General features: G+C 43.0%; 1 protein-coding gene across 1 annotated transcript in view; it reads left to right on the forward strand.

Moving 5' to 3' along the window:
• Positions 1-12,558, forward strand: part of nelfb (negative elongation factor complex member B) — a 116,739-nt gene that overhangs the window by 28,814 nt on the left and 75,367 nt on the right. Inside the window, exons 4-7 of the mRNA XM_034165548.1 lie at positions 164-394; positions 487-672; positions 759-871; positions 948-1,050. Coding sequence (XP_034021439.1) covers positions 164-394; positions 487-672; positions 759-871; positions 948-1,050 — 633 coding nt within the window. The remainder of the gene's footprint in view (positions 1-163; positions 395-486; positions 673-758; positions 872-947; positions 1,051-12,558) is intronic.

Raw genomic sequence — 12,558 nt, forward strand, 5'->3', positions numbered from 1 at the left:
CCTTAAATCTTGAAAAAACCCAAAGGCTGTACAGTTTTGAGCTTAATGTGGTGAAGATGGGAACTTGTCCTTGAAGGTCTGGTGATTTATGGTCTCAAAAGATAAATTTAAAACAATAATAATCATTTCTATGGACCTGATTGTTAAATACTGCCACCTGCAGGTGCCAGAAAAGAAACTAAAGATGGTGATGGCTGATAAGGAGCTGTATAAGGTGTGTGCAGTGGAGGTCAAACGGCAGATCTGGCAGGACAACCAGGCTCTGTTTGGAGATGAGGTGTCCCCGCTTCTCAAGCAGTACATCGTTGAAAAGGAAGCCGCTCTGTTCAGCAGCGACCTCTCCATCCTGCATAATTTCTTCAGCCCGTCCCCCAAAATGCGACGCCAAGGCGAGGTGGGTTTAGGTCTTTAATCAGCACCATCCCGAGTCTCTGTCACAGCTAGGGTGGAAATGAGCGGCGTTCCGTGCTGTGCTGGCTGCTGCAGGTGGTCCTGAAGCTGACACAGATGATTGGAAAGAACGTGAAGCTGTATGACATGGTGCTGCAGTTTTTACGAACACTTTTCCTACGAACCCGAAACGTCCACTATTGCACACTGAGAGCAGAGCTGCTGATGTCCCTTCATGACCTGGACATCAGTGAGATCTGCTCTGTCGACCCGTGCCATAAGGTATCAGGTTGTCAGCCAGTTCTTCTGCTTCATCATCACAAACCTGTTGAAGTCCAAATGTCGTCTTCCTGTTGTCTCTGTGGCAGTTCACCTGGTGTTTAGACGCCTGTATCCGGGAACGCTTTGTGGATGGAAAGCGAGCCAGAGAGCTGCAAGGTTTTCTGGATGGAGTAAGGAAAGGACAAGAGCAAGTCCTCGGGTAAAACAGAACCCAGGTGATGCACACAGCTGATGCGTGACTCTGTTCACCTTTTAAGACTTTGTGTGCCTTTCAGGGATCTGTCCATGATCCTGTGTGACCCGTTTGCTTGTAACACCCTGGTCTTAAGCATCATCAGGAACTTACAGGAGCTCATGAGCCAGGACGCTTTACCCAGGGTGAGCATCCATTCATCAGTGACAACCACTTTTTTTTTTCTTCTGACTTTTCTCTTCTTTCAGTCCTTCTTTCCATTTTCCTGGTAACTTGCTTCTTTCTCTTTGTCCCTCTTTTCCCTCTCTTTCTTCAAGAGCTGTGACAGCTATTCTGTTTATTTATTCAGGAGTGTGGTCTTTCAGTTTGACAGCATGATTTATTAGTTTCACTTGTTCTCAAAAAGGCAACAGGTCCTCATTGAGATCATCAGGTTCTTGTTTTGTACATTAAATCAAATTATTTCATGAATTTTGCCTTTTTGAAACAAATTCAATCAATTCAATTCAATCAATTTTTTTATATAGCGCCAAATCACAGCAAACAGTTGCCCCAAGGCGCTTTATATTGTAAGGCAAGGCCATACAATAATTATGTAAAACCCCAACGGTCAAAACAACCCCCTGTGAGCAAGCACTTGGCTACAGTGGGAAGGAAAAACTCCCTTTTAACAGGAAGAAACCTCCAGCAGAACCAGGCTCAGGGAGGGGCAGTCTTCTGCTGGGACTGGTTGGGGCTGAGGGAGAGAACCAGGAAAAAGACATGCTGTGGAGGGGAGCAGAGATCGATCACTAATGATTAAATGCAGAGTGGTGCATACAGAGCAAAAAGAGAAAGAAACAGTGCATCATGGGAACCCCCCAGCAGTCTACGTCTATAGCAGCATAACTAAGGGATGGTTCAGGGTCACCTGATCCAGCCCTAACTATAAGCTTTAGCAAAAAGGAAAGTTTTAAGCCTAATCTTAAAAGTAGAGAGGGTGTCTGTCTCCCTGATCTGAATTGGGAGCTGGTTCCACAGGAGAGGAGCCTGAAAGCTGAAGGCTCTGCCTCCCATTCTACTCTTACAAACCCTAGGAACTACAAGTAAGCCTGCAGTCTGAGAGCGAAGCGCTCTATTGGGGTGATATGGTACTACGAGGTCCCTAAGATAAGATGGGACCTGATTATTCAAAACCTTATAAGTAAGAAGAAGAATTGCCAAAATTTTGTTCCCATTAGCTTTTTGGGTGTTCTTTTCAACAAGATAATGAAACACCTGGTCTGAGCACTCAGACCCTGTCAAAAAGACATTTTTCAACATGGACACCTGAAAATTAAACATTTTTGAACTCTTAGGTCATGTTATATTCTTTGTAGATATTTGTGGTGTGTAATTACAAAATGTCTATAATAAACCATAACAGACCTAAAATGCCTGAAATATGACATTTTAAAGGTGTCTGCATTTTGTAGCTAAATTTGCATGTTATGTCATATTACATTAGATAATGTGCTGATCTTGGTGTCAAAATTTCTGCTTTTTATGGCCATGTTGATGGAAGCATGGGCCACCTTTTTCAAATGCATGATGACTTCTTAAAGCCTAGCTGCCAGATGAAGTTTTTTCCCTGAACATTGCGATCCATGATCATACATAAGACCCTACCCACACGGAGGCCCAATATGAACCACATGGATGTTGTCACAGTGTTCACAGCCCTCTGATGAACTGGGGCCTCATGCACAAAGACTTGCGTGGATTTCCTAATGAAACATGGCGTACGCTAAAATCCAGAAGTTGTGGTAAGCAGAAAAATATTCAGCTGTATCAAAGTGTGCGTACACATGGATCCAAGCATATTCCGTTTGCACATCCAACTGAATGTGGAATTGAGTGCACATGCAGATATACCAAGCTCCTCCTGATCCATCCCCTATTTAAATATGCAAATTCATGTAAATAGGCCCTGGGAGCTGGGATTCCCCCTTTGTCAGAGGATAGTTTGTTTTGGACCTTGTCAGACGGAATAAACAAGTGTGTGTGTGTGTGTGTGTGTGTGTGTGTGTGGCCATAAATTCTGTGGGCTCAGAGCAGCACACATACAGAAGTAGAAACAGACAGTGTGACATTCACAATTTTACATACGCAGTTATTGACAAATACTAAACACAGGGGCTCTCGCTGCAAATTGCACTTTAATGTTGGAATGTGATGTACCTGGATGACATTCAGATGATTGTGTTCCACACAGCAGGCACGGCTCAGCTCAAGGTTGACTGGCACACTCCTGACTGATCGGCCAGCTCCCGCTGGAATGCCCCTGTTTCCAGGAAGCCCAGCGTGGTCAGCACCTGTGTGGGCACAGACGACCCCTGGCTCCTCGCCGTATTGCGCTCTGGACCGGCCGCAGTTCTGTGCGCATCTCCAGTAACAGTGGCCTTGGTAATCGAAATCGGTTTATGAGCCAATTATCGTTATTTGCAAGTAAATCCTCACGTTCCCTGAATACATGATCATGTTGAACTGCACCATTTGCAAGTTCCTCTGACAACGCTAACGCAGCCACTGTTAGTAACATTTTACGTATCACTTTGTGTATGTTTTTATATCCACACATATAACTCCAAACATGTGAGTGTTAGTTGTTCATCAGTGTAAGAAAGTATTTGTTTGTATAGCACCTTTCAAGATAAAATCACAAAGTGCTGTACAGGAATTTAAGACCACACTAATAAAAATACAGAAACTAAAAACAGCAAGAACATAAAACTAGTTATTAAAAACGAGTCTGTACAAATAGGTCTTGAGCTTCTTAAAAGTTCCAACACAGTCCATGGAACGTAGATGTAGTGGCAGTGCATTCCACAGTTTGTGTGCCCCGACCTCAAATGCACAGTCTCCTTTGGTCTTCAGCCTTGACCTTGGTACAACCAACAGGTTCTGGTTCACGGAACTTAGAGACCTGTTAGTCACATACAGGTGCAAGAGTTGACTGATGTAAAGTGGCAGTTCTAACTTGAGGAATTTTGTTTTTTGAGAAACTGAAGATCCAAACTGCTGCAAAGGGTCACTGTGTCTGTTAACGGGGTTAACACCTGGAACAACTCTCCTGACAACTTTAAAGTACTTGATACTTTGGTGGGCTTTAGGAGGCGTTACAAGAATTGTAAAAATTTCTTGTTATAGTTGAAGATTTGGGATTATTGTTTTTGTTAGTGCTTCTGGGATTGTGTGTTGTGTGACAGTGTTTGTCTAGTTGTATTCTGAAAATTGTGTTCATGGTTGCATGCTTGTATAAATGTGTGTATATATATTTCTTATTTTTAGTATAAGGGGTGGGCATTTCTCAGCTTTGCTTCTGCCCTCACCCTTTTGGCCACACGGGATCTTTGTAAAGTTTTGTTATGAGTTTTTTTGTTGTTGAACTGTGTGCCGAATAAATCCATTCATTCATTCATTTGACCGTGCAGAGCTCTAAAAGTCAGCACCAATATTTGAAATTGCAGTCTGAACTGAAGTGGGAGCCAATGCAAAGAGGACAGAATGGGTGTTAGACGAGACCACTCAGAAGACCTTGTAAGGAGCCTTGCAGCCGCATTCTGCCACATTCGTAGGCGGTCCAGCGAAGACTTACTGAGGCTGGGGAACAGGGAATTACCGTCATCAAGATGTGACGAAATAAAGGCATGAATGATCTGTTCCAGCTCAGCTTGAGACACAGTGTTTCTGAGGTGGGCAATGTTCCGTAAAGGAAAGAAGCAAGATTGCATAAGACAGGTGACGTGTGCGTCAAATTTGAGAGCCTGGTGAAATGTAACACCCAAATTTCTGACTGCTGAGTGAACAAAAGAGAACAGAGAGCCAAAATTCTTAATCACTGAGGGACCAAACTCCTCTGGGGCACAATGAAGGACTTCAGTTTTTGCTCTATTAAGTGACAAATAGTTTTGACATTAATACAGTTTTGAATAACAGATACCCCAGAAATATGATGTAGACTGTACAGCTGTATGTCATCTACATAACAATGATATGATACATAATTAAAGGAATTCAAACTATGTCCAAGTGGGAACAAGTACAATGCAAATAGAAGAGGTCCCAGAACGGAACCTTGATGCACACCACAGGACAGAATGGCAGAAGAAGACATATATTTAGCTGCAGCAACTGACAAACTTCTGTGACAGAGATAGGATGAAAACCAATCTAGGGCTGACCCAGAATTGCCAGGCCATGTCCTTAATCTCTCAATTAAAACACTGTGAACAACAGTGTCAAACGCTGCAGACAGATCCAAAAGTACAAATACCGAATATTCACCTGCATCTCTGCGCATTAAAATACCATTTGAAACTCTAAGAAGAGCTGTTTCCATAGAATGCAAGTGACGGAACCCAGAATGAAATTTGTCAAGAATGTTGTGTTAAACTAAAACCTCATTAAGCTGTTTGGCCAGTTTTTCTAAAATTTTAGAGATAAAAAATTCTGAGGAAGAGAAGGGTAAAGATTAGGCTTTTTTTTTTTTAAAGAGGGTGAAAATACTGAGGGACACGGCCAGAAATCAATGATCTGTTGATCTGTTGTTATTGATAAAACACACGTGGCCAGTGGTGAGAATAACCTTATTGAATAATGAGGTGGGGATGATATCGAGTAGGCATGGGGAAGGTTTCATCCTGTGAACCAGACTGATGAGCTCTTTCAGTGATATCGGTGTCAAACTATCCACTGCTGATCTCCAGGTGAGACACAGGACAGCAGAAGGAAGAGGGGGGTTGATGTTTGCTCTGATATCATGGATTTTACTGATTAAAAAAGGACAAAGTCTTGAAAAATAGGCAGCTCTCGCATCTTTCACCATATTGTTAAATGAAATTAAAAGCTCCTTTAAATGAAGGAGGTGGATCTGGAGCTTTGTGGATTTCAACAAACACTCCACTTTTCGACAGATTCTCTTAAAACTGCAAATACTGTCGTTCATCCACGGGGAGGAGTTACTCAGAGGGGCGTGCTTCCAACAGCCAGTAAACTAAACCCAATTTCAATTTATTTTCATTTTTATAGTGCCAAATCACAACAAAGTTGCCTCAAGGTGCTTTACACAAGTAAGGTCTAACCGTACCAACCCCCAGAGCAAGAACACAGGCAACAGTGGTAAGAAAAAACTCACTCTGAGGAAGAAACCTAAAGCAGAGCAGACTCAAAGGGGGGTGACCATCTGCTTGGGCCATGATACAGACACAAATTGCAAAACGAATGTACAGTAAATTTTGCTGGTGCACAGGACAGGAGGGTTTCAGGCTCCGCCCATCCCTGGATGGGGCCGCACCTCAAACAGAGGGGGAAAAAACCAGAATCAGGCATCAGAAGGACAACAAATACAGTATAATTGATCAGCATTGAGCAACAAGAAAAACCGAAGAAATACTAAGGTGATTGCCGGCCACTAACCCTAAACTTCACTAAAAGACCCAGACTTTAGATAAAGTTGAGGCCGTGGCATGCTCCATTTACTAATAAAATGAATTTAAGAGTAAAAAGCGTAGAACTATACTATGCCATTATGCTAGTGATACGAAAGGGAAAATAAGTGCATCTTAAGTCTGGACTTGAAAGTCTCCAGAGTCTGACTGTTTTATTGATGCAGGGAGATCATTCCAAAGAACAGGGGCACGATAAGAGAAACCTCTGTGACCCGCAGACTTTTTATTCACCCTAGGGACACAAAGTAGTCCTTCACCCTGAGAACGCAGAGCCCGGGGCAGTACGTAGGGTTTAATTAGGTCAGCTGGGTAGGGGGGTGCCAGTCCATGAACAATTTTATAGGTTAGTAACTGATCTCACTGGGACAGGAAGTCATTGAAGAGATGCCAAAATGGGTGTAATGTGGTCAAACTTTCTGCTTCATGTCAAAGGTCTGGCAGCAGCATTTTGAACTAATTGGAGAGCCCTAATGCTGGACTGTAGTAAAACAGAAAATAGAACAGTGCAGTAGTCCAATCTAGAAGAGACAAATGCATGAATTGGGGTCTCGGCATCAGCCATAGACAGGATGGGACGAATCTTCAATATATTTCACAGGTGGAAGAAAGCAGTCCTCATAATATTTCTAATGTAGAGGTCAAAGGACAATGTAAGATCAACAGTTACCACAAGGTTCATCACTTTGTCACTGTGATGTATGACACATGAGCCTAGGCTAAACGTTAGCTGGTCAAATTGATGCCGATGTCTCACTGGACCAAGAACCATCATTTCAGCCTTATCAGAGATTAAAAGTCGGACGCTGCTAGACATCCAGCTTCTCATTGATTCAAGGCAATCTTCTAAGGAGTTTATGTGGATGAGATTACCATCAGTTATCGGTATGTAAACTGAGTATCATCAGCATAGCAGTGAAAGGTAATCCCAAAATGCCACAATATGTACCCAAGGGGTGCTATATAAAGGGAGAAAAGCCTGGGGCCTAAAACGGACCCCTGTGGAACCCCAAATTTCATGTCACTAAGGGCCCCTTCACACATAGTACGAATGTGGTCAAATTGTGCATGAAGCAGGAATCGTATGCAATACGTGTAAAACTGGAGCTGCCTCCAATGCCTCATACACCTGTTGCTAGAACTATTTGCGCACACCAGTGACTGAGAGTGTGCGCTGTGAGAACACACTCTCCAGCCTCCCTCTCATGGCAGATGTCAGCCAAATTCCAAGTTACACACACGAACATCCAACACCGCTCGCTTCGCACTTAGAAGATGTGTGGCCATTCGCGCTGTTAGCACGACAACACTCAGCAGACGATCACTTTCGAGCTGGCGGTGAAATTTGTGTAAGTGCCCTCACAACTGTGGACTTGCCGAGTACACGTGGTGTGCCAGTGTCTCGGCTTCCCCCACAACACGTGTGTGTGTTTCCCGCGCCCTCCCACAGGTGAGGCGCCTGTCATCTGATCAGAGTGACACCTTGGTCTGTGCGCTGAATGGACAGGGGGTGTGGCTGGCTGTCAACAGCAGGAGCTGTTGACAACTCTGGTCCTGGACATCGCAGCTGCAGAACACATACCGTGCTTTGACAGACATGCGTGTGTGTGTACTTGCTGTCCTCACGTGAAAATACATAAAAACATATATTGCTTTTGCGATGGGCTGGAGAGCGCGCATATTGACAGGCTGTCCCAGCTGAAATGGACTGTCAGTTGTGGACACGCAGCAGGCGATCTGAATGTCACATCTGTCTTACAGGGTACGCGTGTCCTGTGAGCAGCGTGCCACAGGATTATATGATAAGCCAACAGTACGACAAATATGGCACATTCAGTCACGTATCAGCAGAAATATGGCGTAACAAATGCCGTTTGGTCAGTTATCACGGCACTTGTTTCTCGTTTTTTTTTAAATACGTTTATGTCCTTGTCGACTTTAAGCATTTTTCCCCACCTTTTACAGGACAGTGATGGTAGCGCAGTGGTAAAGTTTTTGGCTGGCAATCAGAGCTTTTGTAAATTGTCGGTTCAAATTCCGGGCACATCCCATTGGGAGGAGGCCCCGGGGAAGACCCAGGACACGCTGGAGGGACTACGTCTCTCGGCTGGCTTGGGAACGCCTCGGGGTTCCCCCGGACGAGCTGGGGGAGGTGTGTGTGGATCGGGAGGTCTGGACGGCTTTGCTTGAGCTACTGCCCCTACGACCTGACTCCAGATAAAGCGGAAAAAAATGGATGGATGGGATGGACGGTTCCAATCCCATGGGTGGCATGTTTTGTTTGTTTTTTTTGGTCACAGCAGCTGCGGTTACACATGCTCCAGCTGCTCAATTTTAATTTATTTTCATTTATATGGTGCTAAAATACCAACAAAGTTGCCTCAAGACACTTCACACAAGTAAGGTCTAACCTTACCAACCCCTCAACCCCTCACACTTTGTTTCCGCTGCAACGGTTTTGTGCACACTAGTGCATGACACCGTCGCATGCATGAACCATCACAGCAGGATCGTTCACGCCTGCCCGTCGGCTTGATGTTTTCGTGGTTCACTCATACAAGCTGTTCTGCTGTGATTTGCCCTGATTTGTACTTATTCGTACTATGTGTGAAGGGGCCCTAAGGTTAGAGGTACTGTTACTGTACAAAACACAGTGAGAACGACTGGATAGCTATGATGTCAGCCACACAAGGGCACTCCCAGTAATCCCAAAATGATTCTCCATAGCTGATCAAATTGATGCTGATGTCTCACTGGACCAAGAACCATCATTTTGATCTTGTCTGAGTTTAAAAGTAAGAATCTTCTAAGAATTTTTTATGTGGCTAGGATTACCAGCAGTTAATGGCATGTGTAACTGAGTATCCTCAGCATAACAGTGAATGGTAATCCCTAAACACCGCAATATGTGCCCAAGGGGTGCTTAAAGGGAGGAAAGCAGGGGGCCTAAGACAGACCCCTGTGTAACCCCATATTTCATGTCAGTAAGGTTAGAGGTAGTGTTACTGTATAACACAGTGACAACGACTGATCAGGTATGACGTCAACCACGCAAGGACACTCCGAGGACTACCAGAGTGGTGCCAAATGGCACTTCTTCCTTTCATGACCAAGGTGGTGCCAAATGGCACTGCTGGGGTAATTTACAACTCATTAGGCCACCTTTTCTTATGCACCTGTTCTTATGTTTCATATGTAAGTGCAGCCATTCAAATGGAATGTGCCAGTACCAGTGACTGGCAGATTGAGCTTTCTGCTCAAGCTTGCATGATGACTTTCTCAAAGTCAGAAGTGTTATGCATGCATACAAATAAAAAAAAAAAGACCAAAAATATTGAACAAATTAAAGACTTAAAAAACAAAACTAAGCTTCATGAATTGAATGTAAAGGCAGTTTTCTTTTAAAAGTTTGCAGTGATGATGAGCTCTCTGTTACATTTCTTTTATCATTCCATATTTGTACGACACAATATCTGATGGAAAACAGACCATGTTTAGTTTACTGTGAGAATGTTCAGTTTTTTAAAAAGTGGTGCAGAAGCTTCTGTTGATTAGGGAGAAGGACAGAAATACCAACGTGCTTTACAGTAAAAAAAAAAAAGTCTGTACCCCAGGGGAACACATGGGTTAATTTTAATTTTTAAGATATGGAACAGTAGTAGTAAGAGGTCGACACAGTTTATCTTTACATTCTTGGAGAAATTTATTGCTTACAGATTGTCTGAACACACCTGGCATTGCCACAACATCTCCTTTCTGCATTTGCCACATGTGAACTTATTACAATAAACACAACACTTAGTGGCGTGGTTTTTCTTGCAGCAACGCTACACCTGGCACAATGCCCTTTTCCCTGTGTTAGGTGTGGGTGGTTGTTGCTGAAGGTTTTCCTGATTCACCTCCTTGGCTGCCATATGAGACTGTGAAAGCTCCACCAAGAAGTCCACCTGTCTCTCCTTGACCCCAGTGCATGCCAGATAAGGCATGTGTATTCAGTGCTGCAGTGTCAATCATGTTGTAAAACACAGCGACTGGCCAACGCCGTGTTCCTGAACGTACAGTGTACTTTTGCACCATCTGGTCCATGATATCCACACTGCATTTCAGGCTGTTGTAGTCGGTGACTGTGTTAGGCTTTTTTGGGGGGTATCCCCAGTCTCCACCACACTGTGCATGCTACTGAGGATGCAGACCGTCTTTCTCCGTTTGAGCACATAAACAGTCAGTGTGGCACCAGAGGTTGAAAACACCTGTGTGCTGAATTCCTCCTGGTCCAAAGTCTTTTCGGCAGAGTCTGGAAGCTCACGGTGAATCTTATTTACTGTGCCAAGGAAGCTGGACTTCCGGCTGAGCAGTTGTTGTGCTTGTGACAATGAAGTAAAAAAAATTGTCTGTGGTAACAGTTCTTCCTTGGTCCATAAATGGTTCCATAAGCTTTATCACCACATTTTCTGATAGTTTCTCCCCCGTGGGATGACTGGTGTCTTTGCCAAGATATGTGATGATGTTGCATACATACTTGGACTTCAGGTCACATGCCATCCAGAACTTTATGCCAAACTTGTCACGTTTAGTTGCAATGTACTGCAGGAAACAGCAGTGAGTCTTAGTTGGAAAAAGTTGCTCATCTATGGTGATGTGCCTGCTTGGGTTGTATAAAGTGATGCAGTTGGCAACTTAAGAACAACCCCAGGTTTCTTTTCAGCACTGTAGCCAGGCTGACAAAGAGTCAGAGCTCTATTGAGCTGAGTATTCCATTAACTTTAACTAGTAATGACTTCATGACTTTCTTTGCTAACAAAATTTTAACTATTAGAGAAAAAATTACTCATAACCATCCCAAAGACGTATCGTTATCTTTGGCTGCTTTCAGTGATGCCGGTATTTGGTTAGACTCTTTCTCTCCGATTGTTCTGAGTTATTTTCATTAGTTACTTCATCCAAACCATCAACATGTTTATTAGACCCCATTCCTACCAGGCTGCTCAAGGAAGCCCTACCATTATTTAATGCTTCGATCTTAAATATGATCAATCTATCTTTGTTAGTTGGCTATGTACCACAGGCTTTTAAGGTGGCAGTAATTAAACCATTACTTAAAAAGCCATCACTTGACCCAGCTATCTTAGCTAATTATAGGCCAATCTCCAACCTTCCTTTTCTCTCAAAAATTCTTGAAAGGGTAGTTGTAAAACAGCTAACTGATCATCTGCAGAGGAATGGTCTATTTGAAGAGTTTCAGTCAGGTTTTAGAATTCATCATAGTACAGAAACAGCATTAGTGAAGGTTACAAATGATCTTCTTATGGCCTCGGACAGTGGACTCATCTCTGTGCTTGTTCTGTTAGACCTCAGTGCTGCTTTTGATACTGTTGACAATAAAATTTTATTACAGAGATTAGAGCATGCCATAGGTATTAAAGGCACTGCGCTGCGGTGGTTTGAATCATATTTGTCTAATAGATTACAATTTGTTCATGTAAATGGGGAATCTTCTTCACAGACTAAAGTTAATTATGGAGTTCCACAAGGTTCTGTGCTAGGACCAATTTTATTCACTTTATACATGCTTCCCTTAGGCAGTATTATTAGACGGTATTGCTTAAATTTTCATTGTTACGCAGATGATACCCAGCTTTATCTATCCATGAAGCCAGAGGACACACACCAATTAGTTAAACTGCAGGATTGTCTTACAGACATAAAGACATGGATGACCTCTAATTTCCTGCTTTTAAACTCAGATAAAACTGAAGTTATTGTACTTGGCCCCACAAATCTTAGAAACATGGTGTCTAACCAGATCCTTACTCTGGATGGCATTACCCTGACCTCTAGTAATACTGTGAGAAATCTTGGAGTCATTTTTGATCAGGATATGTCATTCAAAGCGCATATTAAACAAATATGTAGGACTGCTTTTTTGCATTTACTCAATATCTCTAAAATCAGAAAGGTCTTGTCTCAGAGTGATGCTGAAAAACTAATTCATGCATTTATTTCCTCTAGGCTGGACTATTGTAATTCATTATTATCAGGTTGTCCTAAAGGTTCCCTAAAAAGCCTTCAGTTAATTCAAAATGCTGCAGCTAGAGTACTGACGGGGACTAGAAGGAGAGAGCATATCTCACCCATATTGGCCTCTCTTCATTGGCTTCCTGTTAATTCTAGAATAGAATTTAAAATTCTTCTTCTTACTTATAAGGTTTTGAATAATCAGGTCCCATC

The sequence above is a fragment of the Thalassophryne amazonica genome, unplaced genomic scaffold (genome assembly GCF_902500255.1).
Source record: "Thalassophryne amazonica unplaced genomic scaffold, fThaAma1.1, whole genome shotgun sequence".
Lineage (NCBI taxonomy): Eukaryota > Metazoa > Chordata > Actinopteri > Batrachoidiformes > Batrachoididae > Thalassophryne > Thalassophryne amazonica.